A 19,424-nucleotide genomic window follows, 5' to 3' on the forward strand; every position below is an offset into this window, starting at 1 on the left:
GGATCCCCACTGAATATCTAGTGAATTCAAAGAGATATCTACATTCTGGTTATTGGGAACTCAAGGGATCCTGACCCTTTGTGATCTCTGGGAATTTTTTGGCTTTAGCTCCCCAGTAATTGCTTCTCCCCCGCCCCGAATTTGTTCTTTGCATGGCCTCATGGATTTCACCCTATCCATGCGAAGATTGGTCTTCTCAAGGGGACCCATAAACAAATTTTCTGGGGCTCTTTCTCTATTCTGCAAATTCTAGCCATCTTGACCTCTCTGAACTCCAGACTGTCTTCTCAAATCAGCAAGTCTGCTGGGCTCTGTTTGGATTCTACCTTTCTGTGCTATAATCTGCAAATTGTCTCCTAGGTGAAGGCTGGGGCAAGTGCAGGTCTCACCTTGTTTGTTTCTCCCTCTTTCAGGGATCACAGTGCTTCACTTCCTGTTATGAATGTCTGAAAGCATTTGTTTTGTAGATTTTATAGTTTTCTAGTTGTTTATGGTGGGGGCAAGCTCAGACCCTGATACTCCTTCATGGCTAGAAGTCCGTCTTTTGTGTTTCTTAACCCCTCTCACACTTTCCATCTCACTGTCTCCTCTTCTTAACTCTGTACCTTCATTTCCCTCTAATTACCTATTTAACTCTTCCACTCTGTTTTAAATTTCATTTACTTTTCATTTCTAGAAATTCCATTTGCTTCTTCAGATCTGCTTGAATACTTTTTATAGTCTCCTATTCTTTGCTTGTATGAAGATACTTTGAAACCTTAATTTTATTTCTCTCTTCACCTCATAATTCCAGTGTCTCATGTTTTCTAGGACTGATTTTGCTGTTTGTCTTGACTTGCTGATTCTTACTCATGGTCCCTTATTTCCCATGGTTTTGGTGGTTGGGGTGTTTGTTTATTTTTATGTTTATTGAATTGCTACCTGTAGGAATTCTTTGAGGGATGAATGGAAGTGTCAGTTCTCCAGATAGGATTTATATTTGTGCTACACTGTTGAAGATGTTTGAAGACTGAAACCCTCAGGACCACTCTGAAATTTTCCACTTGAGGGGTTCATAATTAATGTGGAGTTAGGCCGTATGACCACATGTTTGTCTTCCCCTTCATGCATTGCCACCTGCTCCCTTTTTTTAAAGGGGTGGTTTCTTGTCTTCCCTTATTCTGAGGAGTTCACTGCTTTAGTCAGAAGGCTGAAGTTCAAATCTACACCTTGGACTGGCCCTAAACTTTATCTCCTATTTTCGTTCAGCCTATAGAACAAAAACCAGGCTTCTTAGGAGTTAGCTGGTACCTTTAGAATAAAGTGGATGTGGGAGCTCTCTTACCTTCCGGGTTTCCCGTCCGAAATCTCTTTGTTTTTGTTCCAGATTTCATAATTCCTTGACAGCTCAGCAGTGCATTTAAAAAGATGTTTTTACATTTTGTCCAGCATTTTTAGTTTTTAGTGGGAGAGATGTTTAGGGTATTTTGTCAGTCCTACTGTTAGAATGGAAGTCTCTCTTCTGTTTCTTAATGTGAAGAACTACACGTACATGAATATTAAGATAAAATACATCCAGCATTTCTCTGTGAGGTCTATATAATATAAATGTGTAAGTTTTGATGCAGAATATAAATCTGTAACTTTTAATGTGTAAGTTTATAATACCCATGAGTATAATTTGTTTGCCATTTATAATTTGGTTCCTTTTTGATTTGTTTGCCTTTTTATTCCCTCGTGGACTTCTTGGATATAATTCAGCGCCTGGTTTCAGTTGGACTTGATTCAAAGAATGCCGTTTGTGTTTGGGATTGGAAGAGGGGGAAAATGTTATCTATGGCCCCTGGTCACACAGATAGAGTAAGTATTCCCCTTTGGGGTTCCTACTGGGTATTGGATGGGAAAAAGAGGAGAGCCAGGGGATTTTATGTTTCCATGCTTTGTTATTGCCAGATAGCTCATATGTAATTAAAAATTTAAAGTACAATTGCAAATGCTAATAAAATTTTAGAACGTATATATGTTGTAGTACTCAAAAATATGACTCAATACGTGTAGTGTTAGCATAAAGCTTTTAACCATTGTTTACTTCAGCAAAAATGATGAATTTTAAGTTATTCAGACCTCCATTTAAAAATTGGACAGCTCATGCCTAGGGTCTGTGTAGTTTTGTTTATCACTGGTTTGTTATGTATGTATAATAATTAAAGTGAAACATGATAGTGCGTGTCTGAATTTGAAATTATATTAAAAACATTTTAGAGACCTAACATTTTTTATTTTGGAAACTTATTAAAAATATATTCCTTATTCTAAGCTGCTTAAATTAATATAGAAGATACTTCATAGTCAGCTTTTTAAGTGTCATACTACTTTTGTAAACATATATCAAAAACTTTATCATAAACCCTTAAAAATCTCTCATTTTTTTCTGTGTAGTAAAATTCTAATCTGAACCAGCACAGGAGATGTAGTCATTAATTCTGTGGGGAGGGGGTGGGAGGAGTGAAATCTATGAATGTATAAAAGTTGTATAGAGAATTTTGTGTGTATTTGCATTTTGGTAAATGTACTTGTTTTTTAGCAGATTCTCAAATGGGCCTGTTACACACTCACAAACACAATTTAGATAATTAAAGTGTTAGGTATATTTTATTAGTTGTGTATTCTGACTTAGATCAAAGCATTTCACACTTTGGATTTAGCAAATAGATTGATTATTATGAAAAATGGTACTGTCAGAATTTAGAGTATTTTGGTGGTTAGTATTTTAAACTTGCACAATATGGTTTTCATGTAATCTGTGTCATGGTGAGTTGTGAAACATTAATTTATAAGATACATTCTTTAGTATCACTGGAGAGAATAATTTTGTACATTTTTAAAGGTAATAAGCATCATTAGGTGATTATGCAGATGAGTGTCAAAGAAACATGGTACAGACTAACAATAATTTTTTCTGCTATGAAATTATTTTTCAAATGTTAGTTTTTCTTTTATTTCTTTTATTATTAAAGTGCATGATTCCAATGTATATTTTATTTCATCTGGGTTTTTTATTGTTTGCTCTTATAACAAAAATGGTCTGTATGTATTTAGAGTTTTGGGAATCTTAGACAAGAGCAAAGCCCGGGATCTCCAAAACTTAAGTATAGGTTAGTTTTGTTCGACCCATAAGCAATAAAGCTAAAAAATAAAAACAGAATTTATACCGTGAAATAAATATTGTGATTCTTTATGTAAGTAGTTCTGTATGATAGAAAGCTAGAAAAATGTACTCTATTTCAATTACTTTAAAGTTCTGTGTTTCTAGCTGTATAAGTTAAATGTACATTCCAATCAGTATCTTGCTCCTGTAAAAATTATGTAGGTACCTGCCTCATGCCCTAGTTCTGTTGAATTATTCTTATAACTTATGGACCATATTTTTTTTAATTAAAAATAGAGGTATTAATTTTCACTTCACTAGTTGTTTTGTAAAGTTCATAGAGGCTAAGAAGTAGTTTTTGTTCATATAATTACATATTTATTTCTCAAAAGATCATGAAATGTGAGATTCTGATTATTTAGTGAGGAATATTATTTTATGATAGGTAGGGTTTTGGGGTTTTTGGTCTTTTGGATGGATTCTTAAATGATTCTGAAAATAAGTATTTTAACCATGAATCTGATTTGTTTGCAGATATTTGATATCTCTTGGGATTTGTACCAGCCAAATAAACTTGTCAGCTGTGGTGTAAAACATATTAAGGTACTAGAAGGGTCTTGTTTCATAATCGTCATGTATACTTACTCTGCTGCTAAGTACAAACCACACTATTTACAACTTAGGGTAGTCTTAGGATTTTGACAGGACTTATTTTTAAAATGTCAATGTTTTAGCATTCTGATGTTCAACCTAACAGGTATTTATTGTGTCATGACTGTGTGTGAGGCGCTGTCAGAGATGTAGGTGTGAGTAGGGAATGAATCTAACACTATTCATAAAGGAATTTATAGTCTTGTGAAGTAGGCTTTACTGTGTTCATCTTGTTTTCTCATATTTCACTTACAGAATAAAATGTGAGCATAGGAAACCGAGGAAAGTAAGAGGTTTCTTTCACAGAGATACGATGGTGTGGGAAGCTGCATGGACAGTGTTGGCTTTGCCACATACACTTCGCACTGTTTGACCTAGGATGAGTCATGTAGCCTCGTTGAGCTTTTTTCCCATCTTAAAACTGTGACTTATATAGTGGATTAAATAAGGCAGTATTTATTTAAGTGCATGTCATAGTTCTTAGCACATGGTCATCTTTACGAAAGTGTTCTCTTTTCCTCTCTCTATATTTACTCTCTGGTTTGACTTTAGCCTATGGTAGCCACAGTTTATTTTGCTTATGAAAGCTGAGCTTTGTTTTATAGTTATAGTTCAGGTTTTGAAGCCCATTTGGTCAGTGGTGATATTCATTCTTATGTTTACAGTTACTCTTAAATCCCTGGTGCAGATTGGAAATACTTGTTTTTCTCCCATTATCTGATTTAACAGTTTCTTGTAACAGTTAATTCCTAGTAAGTAAGGTTCTGTGTTCACCTTCTTTCTTTGTTATCCTCACTTCCATCCACATTGTCTCCAAAGCATCTTTAGCTGCCACTGCAATTCTGGTTTTGATGTTCTGGTACTGATTTGATAATAAATAGTATTAAATATTTTTTGAACAAATATTCAGTAGCAAAAGGCTCTATGTTAGGTTTTGGGTACATCATATAAGCACCGTGAAGGTAGAAATTTTTGTCTTTTTCATCTGTGATCAACAAGATGACGTTGTACTTATTGGCAAATTAATAAACAGATCTTACTGTTTTATATTGTAAATAAAACTGAAAGTTCCATTTTCAGGTTTTAAACTATTTTTTCTGAACTAAGCTATATTTTTATTATGAGTTACATTTCTTTTCTTTTGGTAGAGTCAATAAAAAGTAGGGTAGATCTCTTTGCAGGCAATACCTGTGAGGATACGAAGTCCCAAAGATGATCTAGAACTTCCTTGGCTAGTACAGTAGCAACTAGCCACATGTAGCTATTTAAATTGTTAATTAAAATTAAATAAAATTTAATCATGTCTTCAGTTATCCCAGTAGTCACATTTCAAATGTTTAAGGTCCACATGTATCCAGTGGTTGCTCTGTTGGACAGTATATGTTCAGAGAGAATGTTTTCATCACCACAGAAAGTTCTGTTTGATGCTATTGATCGGGATTATGGAACAGTAGTTATTTACTCTGAGCATGAAAATTATTTGGATACCTGAGTTTGACTCTCCAGAGATTGTCTCAGTTTATCTCGGTGGGGGCCCAGGCATACCATGTTTTATCGTTTCCCTCAGGTGAGTCTAATGTGCAGCCAAAGTTGAGAATCACTCACCTAGATGAAAATAATAGACTGAAATAGGGATTTGCTGAAAAGAAGAGAACTAGCTATCCTTGTGCACAGGAATCATGGAGCTTTTAGAATTAAAAATCATAAAGTTTCATTAAAGCATTCATTAGTTATTTGAGTGGATAAGCATCATAATTTTTAGTTTTTTGAGGCTTCAGGTTTTAAGATCTTTAGGTCTTAAAATAAGATCTGAAAGACGAGGTAAGATCTCTATGTATTAATAAATTATGTTACTTTAAGTGGTAATTTACTTATTATAAAGTTGAATTTACTCTCTGGGCCAAATTTCTTTATGCAGAACTAGTCTATATATCCTTGCCCTGTTCCATTTTTGTTTCTTTATTTCTTTCTGCAAACTATTAAAATTTACCTGAATCCACATAAAAGAATAAAAACCCTGGTCATGAAGATTTGTCTTTGACTTCTCATTTTCCTCTAAAAATGAGCAAATTATTCTAAATTTGTTTCTCTTTTATTTTTAAGCTTTATGAGTAAAGAAATTGCTCAGCTTTGAAAATATCAATGAGAGCAACATTTTTCCCCCATCTTCATCAAAGATTGAATGTTAGGTTTGGTCCTCCTTCCTATTAGTATATAGTGTCTTGTCTTCATTTTCATTGCTAATGCATAACCAATTCTTTTACTTACCTGAGTTACAAGTAGATTTTTTTCAGAGACCAAAGGAGGGAAGCATAGCCTTTTTTTTTTAAATAATTTTTTATTATGTTATGTTAGTCACCATACAGTATATCCTTAGTTTTTGATGTAGTGTTCCATGCCTATTTTAAAAAATAATCTAGTTCACCTTCCTTAGTCCTTAGATAAGGATCAAAACCAGTGACTTATCTGCTATAATATAGCTCTTGACGACATTAGAATGTGAACATTTGAATGCTAATGTTTCATAAGGGGATTTCTTGGGTAATTTTTCATCTGCTCTAATATAGCTTCAAAGTATTAGAAATATTTTACATCATTTTGTAAGCATTCTTTGGTAATTTGATTATACTATGTACCTTTTAGTTCTGGAGTTTATGTGGAAATGCTCTGACCCCAAAACGAGGGGTCTTTGGTAAGACTGGTGACCTTCAAACAATTTTGTGCCTGGCCTGTGCAAGGGATGAATTAACATATTCTGGTGCACTTAATGGGGATATATATGTTTGGAAAGGAATCAATCTTATAAGGACAATACAAGGAGCGCATACTGTAAGTATATTTACATATTTTAAACACTTTTAGATAACTACTTACCCTTCTTGTCCTAGAACTAAAGATTATATAATATAGCAGACTTTCTAGTCAATTCAGTTACTTGAAAAATGCTGTTCTAACTGAATTAACTTGTCTGTTTTCAAGATTTCAATGAAGAAACATTATGCGATTGGACAAACGGATGTTTATTAGTATAATTAGTACCTTGTTCAAACCAGTGCTCTGGTATGGTATCTTTATCAGAGTAGTGTTGATAAAAGACTTGATAAATTCAACCTAAAAATATTCTAGATAACTGCATTAGAATAAATCTAGTAATCTTGTGGCTGATTTGCCAGTGGGAAATTTGGGGATAGTTCTAGAAAAAAATATACCTTTTAAATTTTAATATCATTTTTTCATTAAGTGAGTGGCAAAGGAATTTAATTTTTGTAATTAATGAAATTTTCATATAAAAAAGTTAACAAATCATGGGGAAAAATCTGTTGTTAAAACCTTGTGGTTTTTTTGTTTTTGTTTTTTTTGATTAGGGGTTTTCAGTAGTTGGGTTCCTTACATAGAGAAAGGAACTAGAGAGTGCAGGGCTGCCACATGATTAGCAGTAAGACCTCAGATAGAAAAGTTATTAAATGTATTAATATGACCCACTATTAAATAGATAATATGTTACATATTAAGTATATTAAAGAACCACTTAGAACAGGACTTGCTTTGAGCAAAATGTCTGAAGACCACAAATACCAGATTCTTTTCCATAAAAATTGTGGCAACTCAAGTTTTCCTCATTAGTATATAAAAATACCAGTTTCTTCCTCATACTCTTCAGTAGAGGATGTGACCACTGTTGTAAATTTTGGGTGGTTTTCTGGCTGCCAAGAAGTGACTTCTTGTTTTGTTTCCTATTTGTGAAATTTCATATATTTATTAGATACTTGAAATTCCTTTTCTATTAATTAGTTTTTCTTACATTTTGTTCTTTTTTGTTATCTTTGTTGTTGGATTTTCTTTATTCACTTGTATGTTAGGGTTATTAACCCTTCAACAGTCCTACACATTGCAGATATTTCTCCCATCTGTTTGTCTTTCCTTATGATTATCTTTTCTCATATGAAAAATTGTTTTCCTTTGTGGCTTGTGGGTAACCTGTCTTGCAAAAAAGGTCCCTCATAGTTCAAAGTTACATAAGTTTTTCCTTCTGACTCTTTTCTAACATACTTATTTCTTACATTTAGAATTTTATATCTATCTGTAGTTCATTTTTATACGTGGTATAGGCTTAACTTTGTTATGCCCATATTGGTCGTATATTGTGTTCATATATATATATATATGAATATATATTCATTCATAGATTTATTTCTAGATTCTTATTTATGTTTTCTGATATTTATTCCAATGTCCTATCAAAATCTTTTAAAGTGGGTTTCTACCTACACACAGTAGATTTTCTTTAAGAGTATATATTAAGTTATTTTATTTTCTCTGCTAGGCAGGAATTTTTAGTATGAATGCTTGTGAAGAAGGCTTTGCTACTGGTGGCAGAGATGGCTGTATTCGTCTTTGGGATTTAACTTTTAAACCGATTACTGTGATTGATCTCAGGGAAACAGACCAGGGATACAAAGGTAATAACAAAACAAATGTCTCACTACTAGGCAAATTATAAATGTAGCAAAGATTGTCTGTTTCTTTTAGTAAATATGAATGTATGCTTTGTAAATATAAATGAGACTCAATTTGCCCCTTCATACTGTGTGCATTTAATTGAATTCCTTTCATTGAAGAGGAGAATTTGCCTAAAGACAGTATAGGTTTACTGTTAATGATGAGGATTCTTTTGTATATCTAATGCTTGCTATAATGGGACTTAGAGATGTGATACATGCTTGCTTAGGTAACCTTGGATTTTGAAAATAGTTACATTTAGCATTCTAATAGTAAAATATTTAGCAAACTGTTGAAAATAAAGTGTGTTGAGGATTGGGGAAGGTTTTGCTCAGGATGATTTAAATGCATATAGATGTTTTTTTCCTTCATCCAAATTTGTCAGCAATTGGCAGATATTTTCTTCTTTGGGGATTTAAAAAATTGATATAATGAAACCATCTTTCACTATAAAAATAACCCTGTTAATCACTAGTGTGGTTTCATAGGAGTAGGATTGGAAGTTGCAGAGGCCTGTGTTTAAGCCTTATTTCAGTCACTTACTAGGTGTGTGACCTTGGGCTACATATTTAATGTCATCCATAAGTGAAAATAACTATTTCATAGGATTAAATGAGCTAATTTAATATATGTAAAAATGTTTAAAAGTGGCGCATAGTAGTCATCCAGTAAATGTTAACTGTTATATTATTTTCATTAGTTTTGCTGAGCATTATTGTACTTTAAAGTTTGCAAAATAATTTGACACTTTTTTTTATTTGACCCTCACAAGAACATTGTGAAGTCCACAGCACCTTTATGTTGGCTATGTTATACAGATGAGAAAACAGAAACACTAGATTTGCTGAGGTTACAAAAGGGATTGTGGAATATATAGAAAAAGTAGAAGTCTCTCTTTTTTAATGATTTTGTGAGCAGATGGAAGAAATGAAATGTAGACACATGAAAAGTCAGATTATTATAAGAGAAAATATAATGCAGTTCTATACAGGTAGTTCCTGAATAGTTGCTTTTTGCGTGGTGCAGACTATGTCATAAGACTTTGGCTAAAGAAGTGGTCAGACTACGACTGAAGTTGTCTAATAAGAAGAATGTATGTCTTGAAGGATGCATAGGAATTAGGTATATCATATCATTTGCTATGTGGAGTATCATTCCATATAGCAAACAACATGGAAAATTGAAGAAAATGTGTGGATCAAAGACTTACAGATTCCTTTTATCTTACATCTAAGGTATAAAAGGTACAAAAATTAAATTGATTTAGCAGCTTGGCATTATATCATTACAGCATTTATCTTAAATACAATTTACTTTTGATTAGGTTTGTCTGTGAGGAGTGTGTGTTGGCGAGGTGACCACATTCTAGTTGGAACACAGGACAGTGAAATTTTCGAAATTGTGGTTCATGAAAGAAATAAACCTTTCCTAATTATGCAAGGGCATTGTGAAGGTGAACTTTGGGCACTTGCCGTCCATCCTACAAAACCTTTGGCTGTGACTGGAAGTGATGATCGTTCAGTCAGGTAAGCAAATTAAAATATAATTGCATAGGCTGGAATTTGTCCTTAGAGAAATGTAAGAAAAGCTTAATAAAAATACTTCAGTTTAAATATCAACAGCTTGCAATATAGCAAATGAACATAATTAATAGCTACTTAGTAGAATTAACAATTTATAAGATTTTTTTCTCTTAATAACATAAGTTGGAGTTAGCTACATATCAAAATATACACAGCTATTTCTGCCTTTTTAATAGCCATATAATATTCCACTGCAAGGGATGCCGGGGGTGGCTCAGTGGGTTAAGCGTTTGTCTTCAGCTCAGGTCATGATCCTGGGGTCCTGGGATCAAGCCCCATGTCGGACTCCCTGGTCAGTGGGGAGTCTGCTTCTCCATCTGCCTTCCCCCCCCACACTTGTACTCGCTGTCTCTCTCAAATAAACAAAATCTTTAAAAAAAATATTCCACTGCATGGATACACGGTAATTTATTTGACTAAATCATTTTTTTTAAGTTAAAGTATAGTTGACATACAGTATTAGTTTCAGATGTACAACATAGTGATTCAACAATTATATATTTTACAAAATGCTCTCCACAATGAGTATAGTTATCCTCTGTCACCACACAAAGTTATTACAATTTTGACTATATTCCTTGCAAACTGGTGCAGGCACTCTGGAAAACAGTATGGAGGTTCCTCAAAAAGTTAAAAATGTGAACCTCCCTATGACTCAGCATTTGCACTACTAGGTATTTATCCAGTGGATTCAAAAATACTGATTCAAAGGGGCACACACACCCCATTATTTATAGCAGCACTATCAAAAACAGCCAAATGATGGAAAGAGCCCATATGTCCACTGACTGATGAATGGATTAAAAAAAAAGATGTGGTGTATACATGTACATATACATACATACCTACACACGTACACATGGAATATTACTCAGCCATCAAAAAGAATGAAATCTTTCCATTCACAACAATGTGGATGAAACTAGAGTGTATTATGCTAAGCAAAATAAGTCAGAGAAAGACACATGCCATATGATATTACTCATGTGGAATTTAAGAAACAAAATAGATGAATGTAAGGGAAAGGAAGGAAAAATAAAGTAAGAAAAACAGAGAGGGAAGCAAACCGTAAGAGACTCTTAACCATAGAGAACAAAGTGAGGGTTGCTGGAGGGGAGGTATGTCAGGGAATGGGTTAAATGGGTGATGGACATTAAGGAGGGCATTTGTGATGAGCGCTGGGTGTTATATGTAAGGGATGAATCACTGAATTCTGCTGAAACCAGTACTACACTATATGTTAACTAACTTGAATTTAAATAAAATCTTGGAAGTAAAAAAAAAGAAAAACAATGATTGGATCAGCCAAGAAATCAAACAGGAAATTAAAAAAATACGTGGAGACAAATGAAAATGAAAATACAATGGTCCAAAATCTTTGGGATGCAGCAAAAGCTATTCTAAGAGGGATGTTTATAACAATACAGGCCTACCTCAAGCAGCAAGAAAAAGCTCAAACAACCTACCCCTACCCCTAACAGAGCTAGAAAGACAACAAACACAACTCAAATCCAGCAGAAGGAAGGAAATGACAAAGATTAGAGCAGAAATAAATGATGCAGAATCTAAAGAAACAATAGAACAGATCGGTGAAACCAGGAGCTTGTTATTTGAAAAGGTCAACAAAATTGATACACCTCCAGCCAGACTCATCAAAAAGAGAGAGAGAGGGAGGGAAGGGACTCAAAATCAGAAATGAAAGAGGAGAAGTAACAACAGACACCACGGAAATACAAAGGATTGTAAGAGAATAGTATGAAAAATAATATGCCAACAAACTGGACAGTATAGAAGAAAGGGATAAATTCCTGGAAATATGAAACCTACCAAAACTGAAACAGAAGAAGTAGAAAATTTGAACAGACTGATCACCAGCAGTGAAATTGAATCAGTAATCCAAAAACTTCCAATAAACAAATGTCCAGAGTCTTCACAGGTGAATTCATCAAACACTTAAAGAAGAGTTAATACCTATTCTTCTCAAACTTTTCCAAAAAAGTAGAAGAGGAAAGAACACTTCCAAATTCATTCAATGAGGCCAGCATTACCCTTGTACCAAAACCACGTAAAGACACCACAAACAGGCCAATATCTCTGATGAGCATATAATGTGATAATCCTGAATAAAATATTAGCAAACCAAATCCAATAATATATTAAAAAAATCATTCATCACAGTCAGGTGGGATTTATTCCTGGAATGCAAGGATGATTCAGTATTTATAAATCAATCATTATGATATATCACATCAATAAGAGATAGGATAAATAACATAATTTGCCTCTGTTTTAATAGATCCAGAAAAAGCATTTGACAAAGTATAACATACATTCGTAATGAAAACCCTCAACAAAGTAGGCTTAGAGGGAACATACCTCAACATAATAAAGGCCATATATGAAAAACCCACAACTAGTGTCATACTCATTGGGGAGAAACCAGAGCTTTTCCCCTAAGGTCAGGAACAAGACAAGGATGTCCACACTCACCGCTCTTACTCAACATAGAACTGGAAATCCTAGACAGGAATCAGACAAGAGAAAGGAATAAAAGGCATCCACATTAGTAAGGAAGGAGTAAAATGTTCACTCTTTACAGATGATGTGTTATTATATATAGAAAACTGTAAATACTCCACCAAAAAAACTGCTACAACTGATTAATGAATACAGTAAGGTTACAAAATCAATGTACAGATAACTGTTGCACTAATATTGCAACAACAGAAATTAAGAAAACAATCCCATTTACAATTGTACCAAAAATAATAAAATATCTAGGAATGATTTTAACCAGAGGTGAGAGACCTGTATTCTGAAAACTATAAAACTTTGATAAAAGAAATTGAAGATGACACAAAGAAATGGAAAGACATTCTATGTTCATTGATTAGAAGAACAAATATTGTTAAAATGTTTATACTACCCAAACTAATCTACAGATTTAATGCAATCCTTATGTAAATAACAGCAGCATTTTTCACAGAATTAGCACAAATAATCCTAAAATTTTTATGGAACCACAAAAGACCCGAAATACCCAAACCAATCTTGACAAAGAAAAAACTAGAGATATCAATTCTGGACTTCAAGTTATATTGTGAAACTATAGTAATCAAAGCAGTGTGGTATTGGAACAAAAAGAGACACATACATCAATGGAACAGAATAGAAAGCCCAGAAATAAACCCTTGATTATATGATCAATTTATCTTCAATCAAGGAGGCAAGAATATACAGTGGGAAAAAGACGGTCTCTTCAACAAATGGTGTTGGGAAAACTGGACAGCTGCATGTAAAAGAATGAAACTGACTGCTTTCTTATACCATACACACACACACACACAAACTCAACATAGATTAAAGACCGAAATGTGAGACCTGAATCCTAGAAGAGAGTGCAGGCAGTAATTTCTCTGACATTGGCCACAACATCTTCTTAGATAGGTCTTCTGAGGCAAGGGAAACAAAAGCAAAAAATACTTCTGTGACCACATCAAAATAAAAAGTTCCTTCACAGCAAAGGATACAACCAACAAAACTAAAAGACAACCTACTGAATGGAAGAAGATGTCTGCAGATGACATACCCAGTAAAGGGCTAGTATCTAAAACATATAAAGAACTCATACAACTCATCAATTAAAAAGACAATGCAATTAAATGGGCAAGAGATGTGAACAGACACTTCTCCAAAGAAGACATCCAGATGGCCAACAGACACCTGAAAAGATGCTCAACATCACTCATCATCAGGGCGATGCAAATGAAAACCACAATGAGATATCATCTCACAGCTGTCAGAATGGCTAAAATCAAAAATGAAAGAAACAACTGTTGGCAAGGATGTGGAGAAATAGGAACCCTTGTGCACTGGAAATGCAAACTGCTGCAGCTACTGAGGAAAACAGTGTGGAGGTTCCTGAAAAAATTAAAAATAGAATTACCCTACTATTTAGTAATTGCACTGCTAGGTATTTACCCAAAGAATACAAAAACACTAATGCAGAGGGATATGTGCACTCCTGTGTATATTGTAGCATTATTTACAATAGCCAAGTTATGGAAGCAGCCTAAGGGTGTCTGCTGATAGATGAATGAATAAAGAAGAAGGGGTATATACATACAATGGAATATTATTCAGCCATAAAAAATGAAATATTGCCTTTTGCAACAACATGGATGGATCTAAAGACTATAATGGTAAGCCAGAGAAAGACAGATACCATGTGCTTTCACTCATATGTGGAATTTAAGAAAAAAAATTCACAAGGTGAGAGAAAAAAAAAAGACAAACCAAAAATAGACTCTTAACTATAGAGAACAAATGGTTGCCAGAGGGGAGGTGGATGGGGGGATGGGTGAAATAGGTGAAGGGGATTAATAGTACACTTACCTTGGATGAACACTGAGTAATATATGGAATTGTTGAATCACTGTATTGTACACATGAAACAAATATAACACTGTATGTTAACCACACTGAAATTAAAATAAAAATTAAAACATAATTATTGATAGGTATGTACTTACTGCTATTTTGTTAATTGTTTTCTGGTTGTTTTTAGTTCTCTCTTCCCTTTCTTTTTCTCTTGCTCTCTTCCCGTGTGGTTTGATAACTTTCTTTAGTGTTACACTTAGATTCTTTTTTCGTTATTTTTGTGTATCTGTTATAGGTTTTGGTTTGTGGTTACCATGAGGTTTAAATATAGCATCCAAATATATAGCAGTGTATATTAAGTTGGTGGTCACTGAAGTTCGAACCCATACTAAAAGCACTACAGGGGTGCCTGGATGGCTCAGTTGATTAAACGTCAGACTCTTGATCTCAGCTCAGGTCTTGATCTCAGGGTTGTGAGTTCAAGCCCCAAGTTGGGCTCCAGGCTGAGTGTGGAGCCTACTTAAAAAATAAATAAAAGCACTTCATATGTATTCCCTCTTTCATATTTTGTGTGTATGCTGTCATATTTTACATCTTTCTATTCTACGTATCCCTTACCTAATTTTTGTAGATGTAATTGATTTTACTGCTTTTACCTTTTAACCCTATTAGTAGCTTTATAAGTGATTGATACACTACCTTTACTATGTGTTTGCTTTTACCAGTGAAAATTTTTCCTTTCATAATATTTGTATAGTCATGGTCTTTTCTGCTTAAAGAAGTCCTTTAACCTTTCTTGTAAGGCTGACTTAGTAGTAATGAACTCCTTTAACTTTTGTTTGTTTGGGAAAGTCTTTCTCTCTTTGGTTGTGAATGATAATCTTGACTGGTAGATTATTCTTGGTTTTATGTTTTTCCTTTCAGCACTTTGAATGTATCATGCCATTCTCTTCTGGCCTGCAAAGTTTCTGCTGAAAAGTCAGTTAATTTCCTTATAGGGTTTCTCCTGTATTTAACTAGTTAATTTCTCTCGCTGCTTTTAAGATTCCCTCTTGTTTTTAACTTTTACTGTTTTGGTGTGGACTTCTTGGGTTCAGCTTGTTTGGGGCTCTCTGTACTTCCTCGACCTGGATGTCTGTTTCTTTACTCAGGTTAGGGGAGTTTTCAGCTATTATTTCTACAAATAAGTTTTCTGCCCCGTACTTCTTTCTTCTCCTTCTGGGACCCCTATAATGCAAATGTTAGGAGGCTTGATGCTGCAGGGGTCCTTAACCTGTCTTCATTTTTTTCTTAAACTCTTTTTTCTTTTTGATGTTCAGTTTGGGTGGTTTCCATGACCCAGATGACTGATCTTCCAGATTATTGGTCCTTTCTTCTGCATCCTCTGGTCTGCTATTGCTTCCCTTTAATGTATTTTTCATTGCAGTTACTGTATTCTTCAGCTCCGGTTGGTTTTTTCTTTATAGTTTCTCTTTGTTGAAGTTCTCAGTAAGTTCATCCAGTCTTCTCTCAAGCCTGGTGAGCATCTTTATGACCATTAGTTTGAACTCTCTATCAGGTAGATTGCTTTCTTCCATTTTGTTTAGTTCTTTTTCTGATGTTTTGTCTTGTTCTTTCATTTGGAACATATTCATATTCCTTTGTCTCATTTTGTCTGACTCTCTGTGTTTATTTCTATATATTAAGTAGTTCAACTACATTTCCTGTTTTTTCCTGGTCTACATAGTGGCCTTATGTACAAGGTCCTGCCTTATGTACTGGGGTCCTGCAGAGCCCAGTAGTGTAATCTCCCCTGGTCACCAGAACCAAGTGCCCCAGGTGTCTCCCTGTGTGGGCTGTGTGCACTGTCTTGTGATTGGGCCACAACTGATGTGGGAATGCTGGTGGGTGTGGCTGGCCCCCCTTCTCTGGTGCAAGAATCATTTTGGAGGGACACTTGTCTGGCCTAGGGTGCCAGGTGTGGCAGAGTGGTCGTCCGTTTGGGGAGACATCAGCCCTGACTGAGGCTGCTCGCCAGGTGTGGTGGAGTGGGAGTCACTTTGGAGAGGCACCTGTCAGGGCAGGTAGGTTGGATGAGATGGGTCCATAGGGGAATCCCACTGCAGCACAAGTAGTGCTAGCAAGATAAATACAGAGTGTCAGCTAGGCTGAAGGAGGGCAAGAAAATGGTACCTGCTAGTACTTCCATTACCAGAGAAAGCTCCTACAGATTCCTGCCCCTCCAGCATGCACCCTAAAATTAGTCTCTTTCAGATATAACCCAGGTGCTTTTCAAACTGCTGCTGCTTCACTGGGTCTCTGACCAAGTGACAAAGTGTGCTGATCCCTTTAAGAGCAGAGTCTTGATTCCCAGTTACCCTCTGGCTCTCCTGGAGTTAAATTGTGCTGATTTTCAAAGCTGCTGGAATTAAGCCCCACTTATTTTCAAAGCCATAGGTTACAAGGTCTCATCTTTATAGTGTAGGTACCTAGGGCCTAAGACACCTGATGTGGGGCTTGATCCCCTTCTCCTCAGGGTGGACCTCCACATGTGTGATACTCCTCCTGCTTGTGGGTCTTTATGCTGGGGGTGTGGTACCTGACCATGTCTCTGGTCCTCCAACCCTTCTCATTTTGGCTGCTACTTTATGTCGTTAGCTGTAGTTGATCTGTTCTGCTAATCTTCAGGTTATTTTCAGAGTGACTTGCATTATATGTGTCTGTTGCTTCTAGGTATACATGGGAGGAGGAGAACTCAGAATTCTCCTGTTCTGCTCTCTTCCTAGTCCATTATTGATGAGACATTAGGTTCTTTCAGTTTTGTGCTAATTAAATAAAATGCTTACAATGAATATGCTTTTACCTATACTATTGTATACATGTGTAAGTATGCATATCTCTATAGTAACTTCTAAGTGTTCAAATGATATATGCATTTTAAATTTTGATAATGCCTTATAGAAAGGTAATAAGAATTTATATATGTGTCCACAATGCATGGCAGTGCCTATTTTCCCATACACTTAGCAGCACTGATTATTATCCCAAAAGGTAAGAAGTGATTTCCTGTTATGTTGTGAAAACATGCATTTCTCTCCTGTCGAGGTGTGTCATGTTTACATATATTTAGAGGACATTTGTATTTTCTTTTCTCTGACCTGTCTGGTGAAGCTCTTTGCGTATTTTCTGTTAGTTCATTGTTCTTTCTCTAATTACTTTAAAATATGATCTAATATCTGTCTACATTTTAAAGAAATTAGCCTGTTGTCTATGATAATTGTTCTCAGTGTGGTTCCTGGACCAGCAGCATCAATATTCCTTGTAAGAAATGCAAATGCTCATGCCTTATCCAGGACCAAGTATCAGGAATTCATCAATTCATGGTTTGATAAGTCTTCCAAGTGGAGGTGATGTACACTAAATTTTAAGAACTGCTGGTCAGTTATATGAGTTGAGATATTTTTGTCCACCTTATCATTGTTTTTTTTCCCCCATTTCATCTGTAAACGTTTTTGTGTAAAAGATAACTTTAAAAATCACCACAGTACTGTTTTCACACAGCATTCCTTTGGCTTCTTAGAGTTAGGCTCCAAAGAAGGTCCATATACAGCAGTTGTTGATGTGTCCTTTAAATCTTGTATTCTGTGGCTTCCTTCTTCTCTCCCCTCTTTTTTATTCTTACAGGTTTTTTATTTTTTAATTTATTTTTTATTATTATGATATGTCACCATACCGTACATCATTACTTACAATTTTTTTGTTGAAGAAACTAAGTATTCACCCTCCAGAGTTCCCCACATTCTGGATTCGGCTAATGGCACACTCCATGTATTTTAATACATTCTCTCTTCCCTGTAGTGTATAAACTGATAAGTAGATCTAGAGTTTTGATGAGACGCAGTTAGGAATTTTCACCAAGAATATTTCCTGGTGGTAATGTGTATCTCTGTTTGATGATACCTAACATGTAATCTCTTTTTAAAATCATATTAACAGCCATTGATGGTTATTTAGATCAGTGTTTCTCAACCTTTTTTTAAATTGTTGCTTTCCTAATGAGAATTTTTAGATATTCTTTTCCCAAATCATATCCCCTTCACATGAAATTTTAACACCACAAAAAAAGTACATATCTGTTTTTTTTGGTTTGTTTGTTTGTTTGTTTTAAAGATTTTATTTTTTTATTAGAGACAGCCAGCGAGAGAGGGAACACAAGCAGGGGGAGTGGGAGAGGAAGAAGCAGGCTCACAGCAGAGGAGACTGACGTGGGGCTCGATCCCATAACGCCGGGATCACGCCCTGAGCCGAAGGCAGACGCTCAACCGCTGTGCCACCCAGGCGCCCCTAGTACATATCTGTTTTTGTACTGTGGCCCATTAGAGAGCTACAAACCATTGTAATATTTAAAATTTTCATTCCTGAGAACTAATTTTTAGCCCCTTTGGGGCAGTATTGCTCCTGTCAAGAACCTGTGACCTAGATCTTTTATTAAGAGTTTCATATAATAGTATTTTAACTTCACACATATTCATTTGTTAGCTATCATATGTCTATAAAAAGAATTTCTCATCAACCATTTGCTTATCCTGCAAACAGTTTGTACAGGAAAACAAGAAAGTGCTTAATTCTTTCCCATTTACTAGTTTAAAACGTAGTTGGTTCCCTGGAATGCTTTGTATGATCTGTTCACATTTCTTGCCATTTTTTGTAGGGTTATAGGTTATTTCCTCCTTTATTTTTAGCAGGTTTTTAAAAAATATATTATGGATATTAACTCTTTCTGATGTAAGTTGCAAATAATTTTCACCAATTTCTTACTTGCTCTTTACTTGCTTAGGTTGCTTTTTGCCACACAAAAGCTTTTTTCCTGTTATTTTGTTTTATGAACTTAATATTTTCTTTTATGCCTTCTGAGTTTTCTATCATAGAGAAATCTGCAAAGTTAAAAAAAAGTTTTTAATATATGCTTCTGTATACTAATGGCTTTATTTTTTATTTTAAATTTACTTGAAGAAATGAGGTGGGATACAACCTAATTCTTTGCAGATAACACTGATTTTTAAAATGATATGTTAATCAGTCATGCTGTTTTCTTTCATTGTGCTACTCGGTTTTATGGGGATGGGAGATGCCATAGCTCTGTGTCCACCTGGAAATTTAGTGTGGGGCTACACATTACCCATGTGCTTTGCTAGGAACTGTCT

At 34.9% G+C, this 19,424-nt stretch overlaps 1 protein-coding gene across 4 annotated transcripts in view; it reads left to right on the forward strand.

Annotated features, from left to right (window-relative positions):
- Positions 1 to 19,424, forward strand: part of EML5 (EMAP like 5) — a 168,077-nt gene that overhangs the window by 35,222 nt on the left and 113,431 nt on the right. For all 4 annotated transcript variants that reach the window (XM_040641561.1, XM_040641560.1, XM_040641559.1 and 1 more), the window contains exons 3-7: positions 1,741 to 1,839; positions 3,662 to 3,730; positions 6,422 to 6,607; positions 8,103 to 8,238; positions 9,603 to 9,804. In XM_040641561.1, coding sequence (XP_040497495.1) covers positions 1,741 to 1,839; positions 3,662 to 3,730; positions 6,422 to 6,607; positions 8,103 to 8,238; positions 9,603 to 9,804 — 692 coding nt within the window. The remainder of the gene's footprint in view (positions 1 to 1,740; positions 1,840 to 3,661; positions 3,731 to 6,421; positions 6,608 to 8,102; positions 8,239 to 9,602; positions 9,805 to 19,424) is intronic.

This window comes from Ursus maritimus, unplaced genomic scaffold (genome assembly GCF_017311325.1).
Source record: "Ursus maritimus isolate PB19 unplaced genomic scaffold, ASM1731132v1 scaffold_25, whole genome shotgun sequence".
In the NCBI taxonomy this organism is placed as follows: Eukaryota; Metazoa; Chordata; class Mammalia; order Carnivora; family Ursidae; genus Ursus; species Ursus maritimus.